Here is a 17,176-nt window from a genome sequence, read left to right as displayed (position 1 = left end):
TTACACTGAAGCGCATGTGATCAATTTTATCATTTTAATCTGTTCACATTTCATTCTATGATGATTTTGTAATAGCATTTGGGCATTTTGAAGGATAATAAAAAGCAATAAGATATGCACAAAAGCTCTGAAAGTGGTTCATGTTTTAATTGCATTGAATATTCGGTGCCAAGTGTTGACAGTCTCAAGCTACATGATAATTTTTCAAGTCATGTGGTACATACATATGGATACAGATTCCTCTTGAAGTGGGTAACACTGAAAAACTGGGATGCTTCCCATAGCTACCGTTCTGCAGACTAGAGAAGTACCACCTAAGAATATTTAAAAGCCTCAACTTACATGGATCCCTAAGACTAAGGGTTATTAAAACACCTCAAAAGAGCAAAACCCCCCTGGTTTTTGTATTTGTTTAATAATACATCAGGCATTCTCACATCTCTACTCTTCTAATCACTCTCAAACATCATTACAAGCACGAAATATAACAGAGGTTTAGAAATCTTCCTGATAAACACAGACCTCCACAAAAATGAAATAATTTTAGAAAGAAGCCATTTATGAGTTCCTGTGATCTGCTAAATACGCTTCTCAGACCTGGGACATAAAATATGTTTGTGTAAAATTAATTTTTTGACCTGAATTCATAAGACTACTTTCCTTTCATTATTATAAAATACATTTCCAAGCTAAGTCATTAAAAGTAAAAGGAGAATTAATAATCTAAGGAGTTCCCATTGTGGCTGAGAGGGTTAAGAACTGGACGTTGTCTCTGTGAGGATGTGGGTTGGATTCCTGGCCACTCTTAGTGGGTTAAGGATCTGGTGTTGCCACAAGCTGCAGTGTTGGTCTCAGAGGCAGTTTAGATCTGGTGGTGCCGTGGCTGTGGTATAGGCTGCAGCTGCAGCTCAGATTTGACCCCTGGCCTGGAACTTCCATATGCTGAAGGTGCGGCTGGAAAAAGAAAAAAAAATCTAGATGAGTGTATCTACTCATGTCTATTAAACTTACCACAACATTTTCCAGAATGAGTTCTCCATAGGGTTCAACAGTGTATTTTCCTAACAAGTTAGCCAAAAGGACATTGTCTTTTTTCCAGTTAATTGATGGTGTGGGGATTCCATCAGCCACACATGGAAGAACGGCTTGAGAATTCTCATTGACTGTATAATGAACTTCTGTACTTTGGATTCTAGGTGGTACTAGGAAGAGTTTAAAAAAGACAGTCATGCAGGATATTGAGTTCAACAACACCTTTCTTCACACTGAAAATTTGTGTGACTCTTTTGAAGAGTTGCTTGCTAGAAATACTAACAATATTTATCAATGCATTTGTTAGTTACAATGAAAGCAATTGGTACTTTTGATGCCAGCAGGAATGTGAATAGATTCAAACCTGTTGAATATATTTACAATTGGTTTCTGAAAAAAATGATGTAGGACTGGTGAGAAATATTTAGATATTATTTGGCTTCCTGATTTTTTCCTTACTTGAGTATTTTTTTGCTTATTGCAGTAAAGTATAACAAACAAGAGACATGAAAACCAAAAACATCTCTATAGTTGTATAACTGCTGGATTTTTACATACAGACATATTGTGAGGACAAACTAATAAAAACCAACTAGTTCAAAACACTGTACAATACTCACCCCATGTTAAATATCACAAAGTGTAAGAAAAAGGTACTTATTGCAGTATTTCATATGTTACAACAAAGGAAAGTAAAACTGGGTAAGATATTTAATTCAGGTTTTATACTGTTATGGAGGAAATTTTTATAGTGATCTCATAATTCTGTGCAAACACCCCCTGTGCCTCATATTTTTTTGAACTGGAATACAGGCCATATGGAAAGATCAATTGAATACTTCAGGGTATGAAGAAATACCTTAGTGGATTTGGAACCAAGATACTTATTACTTAGAAATGAAGGGTTAAAAAATATTAGGAATGAAAATGAAAATGAAAAATTTAAGGCTGTGACTTTACAGTTGATTTTACTTTTGGCCATACGTCATTCATTGATAGGTGGTGTCCTTATTTTTATTATTTTCTAAATGATCTGAAAGTAAAACCGTAATCCGTGACCTGTTAACTAATTTTTTTTTTTTTTGTCCTTTCTAGGGCTGCACCCATGGCATATGGAGGTTACCAGGCTAGGGGTCTAATTGGAGCTATAGCCACCGGCCTACGCCAGAGCCACAGCAACGTGGGATCTGGGCCGCATTTGCAACCAACACCACAACTCATGGCAATGCCAATTCTTAACCCACCGAGCAAGGTCAGGGATCGAACCCACAACCTCATGGTTCCTGGTTGGATTTGTTAAAAACTGAGCCATGACAGGAACTCCAAAAACGGTATTTTAAAATTTGCCTGGAGTTGGGGTTTTGGCATTTAAAGTTCATTACACATTTATAACTTTATTGCATACTGGGGAGGAATTTTGGCCTTATTTTAAATTCTTATTAACGATTTCTTTGTTGTTTAGTATATGGTCAATTTTGGTAAATTTTCTGCAAATACTTGAAGGAAGGTGTCTTTGAAGCTAAAGGACTCATCTGTATAAATTAATTGATTATATTAACTGAAAGCAGGTATAAATCACAGAAATAATTCAGAAAACTCATAAAGAGTGATTCTAAATTTTGGCTAAATTATTTATTCAATAAAAATGTTTCCATTTGAAATTAATTATCACTTTAACTATGACATTGTGGAAAATTAAAATACCCCTGAAAAATGAAAAAGAAACAGCTTTCAATAATTATTTTTAAAAAGCAAAAGTAGAAACTCGTCATTAAAACATGAGTTACCTCTGAAAACACTAGAGGGAAACAGTATACTTATTGTTTCTTGGCACTAATATTAATAAGTATTCTGACTTTGGTCTTAAAAATATACGTTAACATTAACTAAAATATTTCAGTGTTAATCTTTAGGTATTCTGTTAGTTACCTTCATACAAAAGAAAAAAGGAATTTTTTTCTGTTGTAAAGATACAGCTGTAAATATTTTGCCACTTTAAGATAATGAATCAAATAGATCTCAGTTCTCATTAGGTTCACGTTATATTCATAATGTAGATCATATGGTGATTAGTTTTTGGCTACGGTGACTTGCAAGTTGAGAAGTAAAGCAGAAGAGTCACAAAACACAAATGGACTCCTCATAAGCTGAATTGTAGGTTGCAGTAATTACAATATGAGGGGATTATTAGCAACACATTAATTATCCTGGCTTTATTAATAAAATCTTACACACATACATACACAGCCTACCAATAACACAGTTGAAGGGCAAGTGTACCTACACACACACACCACTTTGGATTACTCTTACGTACTTTTGCTTTCCACTCTATTTTTTTCCTGGTGGTCTTTTCTCTCTGCCGCGGTAATACTGTAGCACATTGAAATAATTTATGCTAAACAACCTACCATGGACAATGAGCTTGGTGCTCGTGCTGCTTGATCCTGCCACATTAGCTGCCATGCATGTGTACTGGCCAGCATCACCAGGCTGAGCAAATGCTATCTGCAGAGCACCGGAGCTCAGGATGCGCTGGCGGACTGATTCCATAACTGCATGCCCATCTTTATGCCACATAATGTCCGGTGGTGGGAGGCCATCTGCCTCACATGGTAGCGTGATGGGCTTATCCACAGCAATGATATATTCCTTTGGATGGGGGCTAATGATTGGAGGAACTAAAAGATACAATGTTTAATCTTCATCTCAAAAGCATGAATGTACCAGCTGCACACTATAGCATTATATTAGCAAAGTGAAGTCATACTGATAAGAAACAAAGCCCTGACTTTACCATATCATCATCAAAGGATTGCTACAATTTGTTTCCATTGGAAAATTCATTGAACCCACTGTGGGAAAGTATTTTCTATATCATTGATATAAATGATAATCAATTTAAAATATGGGTATTAATATGTACTCATGAGTGCATATTTAGAAAACTTCGACAATGCTGATAAAGATATTTTCTTTAATATACATGTATTATGTAATTCACTTCAGCTATTTAAACTTTCAAAACAGATCCCCTTCCAAATTTGGAAATTATTCAAATGCTCAGATACCCTTTTAATTCATGCATTTCCTACAGTGCTTACGATCTCATATAAAGTAGCCATATGTAACACAGTATTATTTGAATGAATAAAGAAATAAGGGAGTTCCCGTTGTGGCTCAGCGGTAGTGAACCTGACTAGTATCCATGAGGATGCAGGTTCAATCCCTGGCCTCGCTCAGTGGGCTAAGGATCTGGCATTGCTGTGGCTGTGGTGTAGCTGGCAGTTGCAGCTTCAATTGGACCCCTGGCCTGGGAACTTCCATATGCCGCAGCTGTGGCAAAAAAAAAAAAAAAGCAAAAATAAATATATACCTAATTGGAATACAGAAAAGAATTACAATTAACTCTGGAACAATGCCAGAGTTAGATAAATTCAGTGCTAAAGAAAATCTGAATATAACTTATACTTGGCCCTCTGCATCTTTGGCTCCTCTGTACCTGTGGTTTTGCATCTTCAGATTCAACCCACTTTGGATCATGTAGTACTGTAGTGTTTACTACTGGAAAAAACCCCACGTCTAAGTGGACTTGCGTGGTTCAAACCCATGGTGGTCAAGGGCTGACTGTGCATAGACAGAACTCATGTCTTCAGAAAACTGTGGAAGGGCTTATGATAAGGATTTCTCTCCTAGGGTTTACAAGAGATTGATTACTCCCCAGGTATTGGCCTGGATATTCCACTGAACTTTAAAGGCACATTTAATAATTATGAGAGAACAATCAAACACAAATGAGCAACAACCAGCCACAAACACAGGAGAAAGCGAGGTGAGGATGATACCCAGCCCCAATGTCAGTCAATGCCAGTCCAGAGTCAGTGACAAGATGCAGAAGACAGAGACAGTAAAAATACCTACTCTGGGCATATGCAGGCCAAAAAATTATCCTCTGAAATAGCTACCACCCATCAACAATATTCACTGTTAACACATGGTGTAAGAAACAAGGGGTTTATGAGAACTCTACTGATCTAAGTGGTGCCCTGAGCATAGCAAATCCCAGAGACCTGAACCTATCTGCTGTGTCTCCAGAAGAGGCTATAGATAATGGTCACCCATGCAGAGGTCAAGTTTTAGGGTACATGAACAGTAATGAGTAAAATAAAATCAACAAATTGTGAAAAAATATGAATAACCATGTTAAAATGATTTACATCAACCAAAATTATCTGGTGGTTTTTGGGCTTGCTATTATATACTGTATCTAAAGGAAGGGAGTTTATTCAGAATTTCCTATGCGTTTAGAGCATGCAATTATCTCTGGTTGCTTTTGGGATATTAAAATGCTATTAGTTGTTTCATCTGTTTTCTTTGCCCCATAATTGCTCGTATCAATAATTTTAATCAATTAGTGAAGGAAGAACCTTCACTAATTCTTTTCCATGATCTCTTTGTTGCAAAAATCGATTAATATCTCTTGGGCATCATCCTAACTGGCCTCTAACTTGTATTAAAAAAAACTGTCTACTCCTTCTTCTTGAAACACTGACCTCTTCTAGCCTCCATCTAGTTTTCATCTGTCATCTCCACCCTGTCCTTCATATTCTTTTCCAGCATTCTCTCTTTTCTCAGACATCTAAACAATGCAGAGTCCTTGGGATTTGACTTTAGGGTTTTCTTCTGTCCACACTCTCATCCAATCTCGTGGACTGAAATACACTGATTCCTTCCAAATTTGGAGCTTAGGCTATACTTCTCCCTTGAGCTCTGAAGTGATAAATATTCAACTCTTTTTGACATCTCCATGAAAATTTCTACCAGTTTGCCACATCTCACAGGACTAAATAGGGATCACATCTCTGACCTCCAAAACCAATTCGTCCCCTCACATTCCCCCGCAGCACTATTGCCACTCATTCAGCTGAAACCCAAAGCCCAGGAAACATCATGAACTCTTCCTTTCCTAAACTCCTGATCTGATTCATCATCAATCTTGGCAATTATACGTCCAAAAATTGTCAAATCCACCACTTTTTTCATTTACCCCTGCGATTTGCATGTCCACTCCCACTCTCAGCCAGGCCATGTAGTATGATACCTATAGCCCCTTAACAGTTCTTCCAGCTCTAGTCTTGGGCTTTCTCGAAATCATTATCTACATATCAGCAAAAGAGATCTTCCAAAAGCCAAAGAAGAGTCTGGGTTAAATTCTTCAAAGGCTTCAACACTGCACAGAGAAGCAAATCCTAAACCTTTCCTGGTCCTTCAGTGCTCTATACACTGGCCCTGCCTTCTTTTCTGACCTGCCAGCCTTTTCATGCTCCCCACTGTCAGCTGCACTGGCATGCTTCTTTTCTTACCCTTTCCTGCCTTGGGGCCATTGCACATTCTGCTTTCTCTCCCCTTGGATGCTCTGCCACCTTTACATGGCTTATCCTAGTTTATTATTCAGCTCTCAGCTCCAGTGGTACCCCCTCAGAGAAGCCTTCTTTAATCACAGGAGTGAAGTGGTTCCCCCCACCATTATTCTCCATCTCAGCCTTTTGTTTCCTCTCTGCATAGCACGTGTCAGAATTTACCATTATTTCATTTATTTGGTAGTTTAGTTTTTCTCCTTCATACCATAAGGAAATGATTATGTTTGTACTGTTCAATGTATTTCCACTTATTAGCCTAATAAATATTTGTCAAAAAAGTGTTGAAAAATACGAAGAAATTAGATTTACAATCTGCAAGTAAGTGAGCTTTGCTATAGCTATTGATTCACCATAGGAAAAACCACACTGAAAAGAAATTCAAATTGGCCAATTCAGTAGCTCAGAAACTATCTCTGGGTCACATCTTCATTTACAGAAGCAATGCAACAAGATAGGAACATTGTGTCAATAAAACATTAGCTAAATATGAAAAAATTCCACTCTGTCTTTAGAATATTTAGAAACAAAGAAGGTCACTAGTCAGTGGCATAAATGTCTATAGTGGCCAGAAGTTGGTTTAACTGCACTTATGATTTTATTTCATGACTTTTGATTTCTTTTTTTTTAAATTTTTTAATTGTTATTTCCCCAATACAATTTTTTTTCCCTACTGGATGGAGCATGATAATGGGAGAAAAAAGAATGTATATTTTTATTTGATTTCTTAAAACTTAAAAATTTATGATTTGTTTTTTAAGTGGATACAGCAATCATAATGTATTCAAAGCAGTATTATGGAAAGGATGGTTTTGAAAATCACCTGGAATAGGTGCTACAATGAGAATACAAATTCAAACTGTCACGAGATATGGCTTTTCTTATACAAATAATGCCAAAACCACCCAAGCCCACATTATTTCCCCTTGGTAACAGTTAATAGAAAAACAGGAGTTCCCGTCGTGGCGCAGTGGTTAACGAATCCGACTAGGAACCATGAGGTTGACGGTTCGGTCCCTGCCCTTGCTCAGTGGGTTAACGATCCGGCGTTGCCGTGAGCTGTGGTGTAGGTTGCAGACGCGGCTCGGATCCCGCGTTGCTGTGGCTCTGGCGTAGGCCGGAGGCTACAGCTCCGACTCGACCCCTAGCATGGGAACCTCCATATGCCGCGGGAGCGGCCCAAGAAATAGCAAAAAGACAAAAAAAATAAAGAAAGAAAGAAAGAAAAACAAATAGGATAATGTAAACAAAAAATGTTAAGAACTATAGTGGCATCATTATTTTAGATACGTGAATTTTGACATACACTGTCAAAGAAGACAGATGCTTGAAGATTTACAAGCATCTTCGCAATGAAGACATAGAGATTTATTATTTAGGTACCTTGGACATTTAACTTGATCTTGCCCAAGGCTGTACCAGCTGGATTCTGAGCCACACACATGTAAGTACCAGCATCCTCTCGGATAGCTCTGGAGATCTGCAAGCCACCATGAGGAAGAACTGCATGGCTTCTACCTACATCATAGTTACGAAAGCAGAGTGAGAAGAATTTTTATTTTCATTAAGAAACATCATACTGAATTCTGAATTATAAAACCGACTTGCCATAATTTTCTCGATAGAAACAATAGCAGGTTACCTGATGTGATGACATTGATGCCTTCTTTTTGCCAAGTGATGAAAGGACTGGGTGTCCCTGTTGCTTCACATGGTAATAAAATGGGATTATTTAGAATGACCTCGAGTTCACTGGGCTGAGGCTGAATGACTGGAGGCTCTAGAAGAACCAATCAACAGAAACAAGGAAGGTCACTAGTGAGTGGCATAAATGTCTATAGTGGCCATGCCCAAATTCGTAATTCCAAAATATTAATGATTTCATTGTCCTGGGGAAAAGTGAGTATCGACCATACTACATTTTTAAGCCTTGTTACGACAGCCCAGTTTCCACTAGAAGAACTCCATAAGAAGAGGAAAATCAGGAGTTCTCGCCGTGGCACAGCAGAAATGAATCCGACTAGGAGCCATGAGGTTGCGGGTTTGATCCCTGACCTTGCTCAGTGGGTTAAGCATCCAGCGTTGCCATGGTGTAGGCTGCAGACGTGGCTCAGATCTGGCGTTGCTGTGGCTATGGTGTAGGCTGGCAGCTGTAGCTCCAATTAGACCCCCAGCCTGGGACCTCCATATGCTGTGGGTGTGGCCCTAAAAAAAAAAGAGGAAGATAAGAAACAGATCATAAAAATTCAAGAAAAATAATAATTTGGAGATTTTGTATGGTTTGTCTTCTGTACATTTTCTTCAGTCTACTGAAGATTATCTAGGAGGCTTTCATATCCCCAAAATATTACTGTGGTTTATGACTCTAGACAGTACCATGTTTCAAGTATAAACATGAAATTAAAAAAAAAAAAAAGCAAGATTTTAATGAATGAATAAATAACCTTCCATACCCTGGACATGGACGGTCACATGTCGATGTGCAAAACCAGCTGCATTTCTGGCGACACAAGAATACCTTCCAGCGTGGTTTAGTTGAGTGGCAAATATTTCAATTGCTCCTAAAAAGGAAAAAAGTTTCATGCATAGTGCATCTATGTTTTTCTGGTTTGATAAACAACGTCCCTCTGATTTTTGTGTTTCTGTCCCTCTTAAACAGTGGCGCTTGGCTTGTACTCATAGTTGTACCCCCTGAAATGACTAGCCCGGCACTTTTTTTTTTTTTTTTTTAAAGAAATCACTATTAGCAGCTTTATTTAGGCAGAATGTACAGACCATACACTTCGCCGGTTTAAAAGTACACTTCACTGATTTTTAGTCTATTTACAGAGTTGTGCGGCTATCGATACAACTTAATTAGAATGTTTCTATTATGCTAAAAAGAAAATCATCCCATTTCTAGTTCCTCCTCTCTCCCAGTCCCCGTCCTAGGCAATCATCAATCTATGTTCTGTCTCTACATATCTGCCTTTCTGAGCATTTCATATAGATAGGATTCGTGTCTGATTTCTACTGTTAGCATAGTTTTTGAGTTTCATCTGTTACGGCATGTATCAATATTTTCTTTCCATTTTTATTGCTAAATAGAACTCCATTGTATGAATGACCTACATCTTGTTTATCCAGTCACCAGTTGATGGACATTTAGGTTGTTTCTAATTTTTGGCTGTTGGGAATAATGCTGCCTGAACATTTACAGACAACCTCTGTGTGGACATACATTTTCATTTCTCCGAGTAGATCCCTAGGAGTGTAGTTGCTGGGTCATATGGTAACTCCAATATTTTGAGAAATTCTAAACTTCTTTCTTAGCATATTATTTTGTACTGAAGAGCAATTAATTTCTATTTTATAATTTTACTTGCTACCAATCTACGCAGATTTCTGAGATCGCTAAAATACTTTGCTTTGAAAGCCAAGTTCCATCCTGAGATCAAATCTTGCATTATTTCCCTTCTACTGAAGAAACAAGCAAATCCTCTTAGAATAACATGCACACACTCAGAAAGCCCCAGGATATTTAGCGTATTAGTGGATACGTTAGTTTTTCTCCAGTAAATCTTCCCAACATAGGATGAATTTTCAGAAACACAAATGTGAAATCACCAATGTTTCCCTTCAGTGGAATTATTTTTTCTTTTTAATACTATAAAGTTTTCAATACTTAAATTTTATAAATGATAGTTACTTACTACTACCCTCACAAATTATCCATATCATGCACTTACCACCCAGGCTTACTGGCTAAATTATAGAAACTTTGAAAGCAAGAACCCTTAGTTTTATACCCACAGAAACGAAGTGGAGTATACAGCCTATTTTAGGTACTAAATGTTTGTTAAATAAACGGACATTCTATTTGTTCCATAAAAGAATCATGGTTCACTCAAAGGCAACCCGTAAATTTAAGTTAGTAAATATGCACATAAAATCCCAGAGGTCATGCTTAATATAGTCAGATTAGTCCTAGATATTATTATTTTTTTTCCTAGACTTTTTTTTTCTATCCCTTTCCCTAATTCTCTTCCCCACTCTAAATGCGTTTTCCCCCCCAGAGGTCCAAGCCTAGGAATGCAGATGTGTTTTATTATTTTATTTGATTCAAGAAGGTCCAAGTGAGGCCATCCATTAATAACTGTGTACACAATACACAATCAAGAGCTGTGTGGCCACTGAGCTTGGTCTTACCTGAGGACAGAATTCTGTAGCCCTCTCCTCTGGGAAGCAGTCTTACACCGTTTTTCATCCACTGAATGGTGGGAAACGGAACTCCCGAAGCAGTGCAGGTAATCACTGCGGGGGCGTGTTTTGTTACGAGGAGGTCTGTAGGCTCATCGGCTATGGAAGGTGGAACTAAAACAAAATGAACAAAAAGAAAGGAAACCACGTGCTTCCAAGCTATAGATTTCCAAAGCTTTATTGTACATCGTTCTCTTTCCATACTGAAAATGAATGTTTGGTAAGTGGAAAAGGAAGCCCACTTGTGAAGCAGTGGAGTGATGAAATGCTATCATTATAAAAATTTCAGACTACATACTAAGCCCGTTCTACCTTGGACAGTGAGATCCACAGTTCTCTTATCCTCTCCAGCATCATTTGTCACAGTGCACTCATAGGTTGCAGTGTCATCCACAGAAGGGGAAATAATTACTAGTGAACCTGATGAAAGGAGCCTAGAAGAGAGATTTCAAAGCAATGAGGTGCTGCTACACATCACTCTTCATAAATGTTTCCAGTCGGCTCAACGTGGTACCATGCTGTGAATTGAGGGAAATGGCATACTTTCCTCATGTTAAAATGAGCATCGTTTTATGTATCAGACTTTAAGCTTATACGGCAATGAGTGAAAAGGCCCTCAACCTTGACAGTGGCAGGAGGCAGTGGTGTGGAATGATCGTCTTAAGAGGGAAGCTTGCATATTCTGAATGCTTACAGCATCATCAGCCATGCTCTCCCAGGTGAACTACCGTGAAATGAGCACACTGATGGCAGTCATTGCTTATTAAGCATTGAACAACATTACTGGCACTATCTCAAATGCGTCACATAAATGATCTCTAAATTTCACAATAACTTTGCAGATTGGTATTTGATTATTTCTATCAATAGATGGGTAAGTACAGGTCTGTTCTTGTACCTTTCTCTACATCACATGTCTCCTTTTATGGGTTGGATACCTCGTCCATGCATGGTACATAGACTGAGTCTTTTCTTGAATCAACTCAAAACTAAAGTGGTCTGGATCACTTCAAATATTTAGAAGGTTAAAAAAATGCACATATATTATTTAAAGTGAAACTAAGTAAGAATATCTGTTTTCTTACTTCAAACTGTTCACCAATAGAATAGAAATGATTCGATATAATGGGAACATATTTGACCTGCTTTTTTATTCAAGGGCATCCTGCATTTCCCACATAGTGGACACTTTCAAGTCACTAAATGCCCAATGGTGAAAGATTAAAAGGGTGAGAAAGAGAGAGAAGCAGTAAAATTTCAAGTGAAACACTCCTAGTTTCTTATTTACTCATGTATCAGAATTGATTTTTTTTTATCAAGTTTGGCCTATGAAAATATTTGTTGTTAGTAAAATGGCAAATCTTTTGACAAGATACCTATTACCTTGAGATACGAGCAATGACTCTCATCTAAAGCATCAAAAATTCCTAGCTTTTAACGGATAGCCTTAAAAAATAATGTTGTAATAAGGGCAATGGTAATAAAGCCAGAAGACTACAAAAAATTGGAGAAATGCTATTCTTCCTTGCTACACACATTGCCAAATACCTATGTTCTATTCCAAGGTACACAATTTGATTTTTATTCTGCAATAATTAATAATTATTCTGTATTATTCTGTATTATTTTTACAGAATAGCTTTTCTTCTTTTATACCAAATTATATTTTTATCTTTTGCCTTTATAAAATTCCAAAAGGTGCTTAAAAAAAAAAAGCAGAATGGAAACCTCATCCTATAGAGCTCACTGACAGTCATCCACAGGGCTTGCTGATAGACAAGTTGTACTTATAATCAGAAAAAAGATTTTAGATTGAAAAATGAATTCTCTATTAAAAAAATAACATGCTCCCTAGATGCTAGCTAATTCTTCATACGTTATAGATTTGCTATTCCCGTGGATAGAGTTAAAATGTTAATTCTTTTAAAAAGTATGCTTCTAAATAGTGGGTGGGATTTCCCAGTTAAATTACTCCTTACCTGTATGAGTTCTGATTTTGATCCACATTAAGAAGATGCCCGTTTTTTCTCCAGCTGATGGATGGTTTTGGGATCCCAGTAGCCTCACAAGCCAGAGTAGTTTGAACATTTACTGTTACAGTTATGTTGGTAGGACCCAGAGCAATAGATGGAGGAACTAAAATGAAGTCGCCAAGTAAGACAGAAACATATTCAGCAAATAACATGCTATTTGAAGCATCTGTGCCAAACCGAAATTAATCATTGGTAATTTGCCTATTGTTATGCATACAATAGGGTTCCATGAAGTTACATAGGGCTGTGATGATCCTACTCATAGTGAGTCTTGACTATGCTTAATATAGTGTCATACATCTAAATACCACTGGATAGGAAGGTCCATATGTTGGGACCTCACTGGTTTAGGCTACCAAAGAACATTTGACCAAAAATTCTGGACATTTTTCATAATAAGTATATTTACCATGGACCTGTAAGTCTATTCGCCTGCGATCTGTTCCAGCAGCGTTGGTAGCCATACACAAATATCGCCCACTATCGGTCACGTGTGCAGACTGGATATGAAGGAATCCATTTTCCAGGATGGAATATCTATAAGAAAGATCACAAGTGAAGTCCTCTGAATCAGCCTTTCTGAGGAGGCGCATTTTGACTGAGAGCACTTTAAACGACTCAGTTAAACCCATTTTCAGTCTTTTTTTCTGCTTAAGAAATTTATAACAGCATTGGTAGAAAAAAGGGATATTCTCCAAAGGTGCACAGCAGATGGGCTTGTGATCTTGGCTAGATTATCATCATTATATCTTGGACATAAGCCTTAGGAATTATGCTTTTAAAGGACTTTATTTTGATTCCTTTTTTTTTTTTTTTTTTAGGGCTTTACTTGTGGCGAATGGAAGTTCCCAGGCTAGGGATCAAATCAGAGCACAGCTGCTGGCCTACACCAGAGCCACGGCAACTCAGGATCCGAGCCATGTCTGCGACCTACACCACAGCTCACAGAAATGCCGGATCCTTAACCCACTGAGGGAGACCAGGGATCAAACCTGCATCCTCATGGATCTTGGGTTTGTAACCTCTGCGCTACAAAGGGAACTCCTATTTTAATTCTCATATTAAGATGAAGTGCCTCCTTTTAGAATGACAAGACCCAAAGAATAAGTTGGATCAATGATTTAAAAACCACTATTCCAGTTCTTATAGTCGTCTTCATCCTTCTCCAGAATTGTTACCTTGCGTGATTCCCAGACAGAACAGCTCCATCCTTTCTCCATGTTATTCTTGGGGTTGGCACACCTTCCGCAAAGCATTCCAATACAGTTGACTTATTTAAGTGAATGACAAGACTCTGGGGGCCACTCTTTATGTTTGGAGGAACTACAAGAGATGCATGTGGAAAACTTCATTTATGTCAATGACATAGTCTGAATTAAGACTCCAAGGTGAGGTTTGAGTCAAATGTATGGTTTTACCTACAGCTGATGCAGGTTAGTATAAATAAACCTGAGGTTTAATTCCTAAAATCTTACTCAAGATAAGATTTGATTTAAAATTGACTTAAAAATGAAGAGTAGATGGAGAAATGGGATTTTAAGTCCCTGATATAATGTATGAAATCTGCCGTTCTCTGAAAGAAGCTTGAATAGAATAAAAATCAGCTCTAGTATGATGCAAATTAAAGATGATATTTCTTATTTCTCTTTGGCCAAAAAATGGTTAGAGAATGTTAACACTGGAACAACTTCACTTTAAATAAAGACCAGAAAGTGGGCTGTTTTAACAAAGCACATCTGTGATAAATCAACTCTCAGTGCATGTATCTTATTAATCATTGAGTTCATATGGGAATAGAAAACTTGGATTTTAATTTTAGTGTTAGAGATATCAGCTGTATGGGTCATCCACTATCTTATAAAGTTTCCTATATTAAAACTCCAAAGGGAGTGATTTGGGGGAAAAAAATCTGTATCATATTCCTGAAACTTGGCAAATTTTAGTGTCTAGCTTTTATATTTGAGAAAATAACAGTCCTATGGCAGTTTAGCGCATATATATTCAAACATCAACATCAATAAAGGTGACCAAATAATTGGCCACTTGTCATCCAGAGATTTAGCATATTAACTTCCTCAATGGCTCTGATCTGCATGATGCAAAACATCAGGATATGCTGATAATAATTGGACATATATTATCCTCTAAGACAGGGTAATGGATGTTTAGTTTTTGAAATCAAATTAGTTTGAATATAGCTACAGTATAAAAATCACATGCTATCTTTTTCAAAAGAAATACGATACCCACAAGGATTCATTTAGTACGCTCATAAAAAACAGAAGTGTTATCTCTTTGAATGCCCTTGGCTAAATTTTTAAACTGTGAAACAATGATTAGTTTTTCTTACCATTGACAGTGAGAAGAAATTCTCTTGTCGTCTTTCCTGCAATGTTGCTGGCAACACAGGTATAATTGGCTGTATCACCTAGATCTGCATTATTAATTTGCAAGTATCTCCCTCCAGAAAGGATTCTTACTCGAGGTGTTGCCTGGATTCAGCAAGCAAAATTTATCATTAAAATGTCAGGAAATAAAATATTACTTTATATCATCAAAAGTAACAACAGTGAAGTGTAGTGTGCCTGCCTCCCAGTATCTTTGCTCCCCCCACCATTATCCTGTTATTAAAAACCTTTGGAGGAGTTCCCCTTGTGGTGCAGCGGAAACGAGGATGCAGGTTCAATCCCTGGTCTTGCTCAGTGGGTTAAGGATCCGGCATTCCTGGGAGCTATGGTGTAGGTCATAGGTACAGCTCGGATCCCACATTGCTGTGGCTATGGTGTAGACTGGCAGCTATAGCTCTGATTTGACCCCTAGCCTGGGAATTTACATATGCCACAGAAGCAGCCCCAAATAAGCAAAACAAACAAAAAAACCCTTTGGAAAGTACTTCTTCTATGAGTGTAGTTAAGGCAAGGGCACAGTCAGTGTCTCCAGCTTTTCATGGTCATGGCCACAAAGAGCCACTCCAGGATGGAGAGGTGACTCAATCTGGGCCTGTCAGATATTCCTGCAGGACACTGCTGGAGCAGTTGGGCAATAAGAGGTATTTTTACTGGAATCAGATGACATAAGCCTGGTGGCAGTCTTATCACCAGGTAGGGACAACCTGCTTTTTTTTTTTTTTTTCCTCTAGATAAATCACTTTTTTCTTTTTCTCATTTTTCTTTTTAATTTTTCTGTCTTTTTAGGGCCACACCCATGGCATGTGGAGGTTCCCAGGCTAAGGGTCGAATCAGAGCTATAGCTACCAGCCTACACCACAGTCACTGCAACGTGGGATCTGAGCTGCGTCTGTGACCCACACCACAGCTCATGGCAATGCCGGATCCTTAACCCACTGAGCGAGGCCAGGGATCGATCCTGCATTCTCATGGATGTTAGTTGGGTTTGTTAACCGCTGAGCCACAACAGGAACTCTGACAGCCTGCTTTTGACTCTGAGACATAAGCAGAGTTGAGATTCAGAGAAAGGACATGGATGCTTGACTACGTGATTAGAGTCTCTGGATACAGTAATGCTTAAAGCTTACATTCACCACCAATTACTGTGGTTAATAAATATTTTTTTTCTGGTTAGGTTGTTTTGAGTTTGAATTCTGACAGTTAAAATTGAATGTTCCCTGACCAATGAATTAATTTTGAATAACATATTATCCTGTACCATTTTAAAAATAATAGGGAGTCCCCACTGTGGCTCTGTGGGTTAAGGACTCGATGTTGTCTCTGTGAAGATGTGCGTTCAGTCCCTGGCCTTGCTCAGTGAGTTAAGGATCTGGCACTGCCCCAAGCTGCAGCGAAGGTCACAGATGTGGCTAGAATCTGGTGTTGTCCTGGCTGTGTGACATAGGCCAGAGCTGCAGCTCTGATTAGACCCCTGGCCCAGGAACCTATATATGCTACAGGTGTGGCTACGAAAAGGAAAGAAAAAATTTTGTAAGTAAATGATTTTAGCCTACAAGTATTTGCTAAGCATTTATTTTGTGTCCAGGCATGGGGCCAAGAATTATGAAAATATAGAGACGTATATTGAGATGAAATACTGAAATATAATGAAATCTAATCTCTATTAAGTTCTATTGGGGATTGTACATAAACTTAAAAAAAATGCCAGATAGCATCAAAGAAAGATATTTTCTGGTTGTGCCTAAATGGAAGTGTGCCTACTTCAGGAAGAGCCCAGATAAGATTTTTCTAGCATATGGGCTCTGTCCCAAATAAATATATATTTCTACTGTTCACACTAAGATAAACAGTTCAGGTGCATTTATTTTAAAGCCCATACATTTTCTCTAGGCCTTTTGTTGCTATAGGAGCTATTAGTGATAAACTTTTTACCACTTCTAATAAAAATGAGTGATTTCTTAAACATATATGATAATTCCTCTAAAATATATTTTACTTTTAATTTTCATATGGGTATAGCAGGATTTCAGAGTTGATTCTCACAGTG

The 17,176-nt window shown here is 37.8% G+C and overlaps 1 protein-coding gene across 3 annotated transcripts in view; it reads right to left on the bottom strand.

Moving 5' to 3' along the window:
- The window catches only part of HMCN1 (hemicentin 1), a 497,854-nt gene that overhangs the window by 75,670 nt on the left and 405,008 nt on the right, over nt 1-17,176 (bottom strand). For all 3 annotated transcript variants that reach the window (XM_047753862.1, XM_047753863.1, XM_047753864.1), the window contains 11 exons: nt 15,072-15,213; nt 13,900-14,044; nt 13,131-13,258; nt 12,668-12,824; nt 11,001-11,122; nt 10,638-10,802; nt 8,903-9,010; nt 8,092-8,229; nt 7,833-7,967; nt 3,444-3,713; nt 1,012-1,202 (listed from right to left, as the gene is read on the bottom strand). In XM_047753862.1, the coding sequence (XP_047609818.1) occupies nt 1,012-1,202; nt 3,444-3,713; nt 7,833-7,967; nt 8,092-8,229; nt 8,903-9,010; nt 10,638-10,802; nt 11,001-11,122; nt 12,668-12,824; nt 13,131-13,258; nt 13,900-14,044; nt 15,072-15,213 (1,701 nt within the window). The remainder of the gene's footprint in view (nt 1-1,011; nt 1,203-3,443; nt 3,714-7,832; nt 7,968-8,091; nt 8,230-8,902; nt 9,011-10,637; nt 10,803-11,000; nt 11,123-12,667; nt 12,825-13,130; nt 13,259-13,899; nt 14,045-15,071; nt 15,214-17,176) is intronic.

The sequence above is a fragment of the Phacochoerus africanus genome, chromosome 11, assembly GCF_016906955.1.
Source record: "Phacochoerus africanus isolate WHEZ1 chromosome 11, ROS_Pafr_v1, whole genome shotgun sequence".
Classification (NCBI taxonomy): domain Eukaryota; kingdom Metazoa; phylum Chordata; class Mammalia; order Artiodactyla; family Suidae; genus Phacochoerus; species Phacochoerus africanus.
Note: the sequence above shows the minus strand (reverse complement) of the source record. Positions and strands in the feature narration are given on the sequence as shown.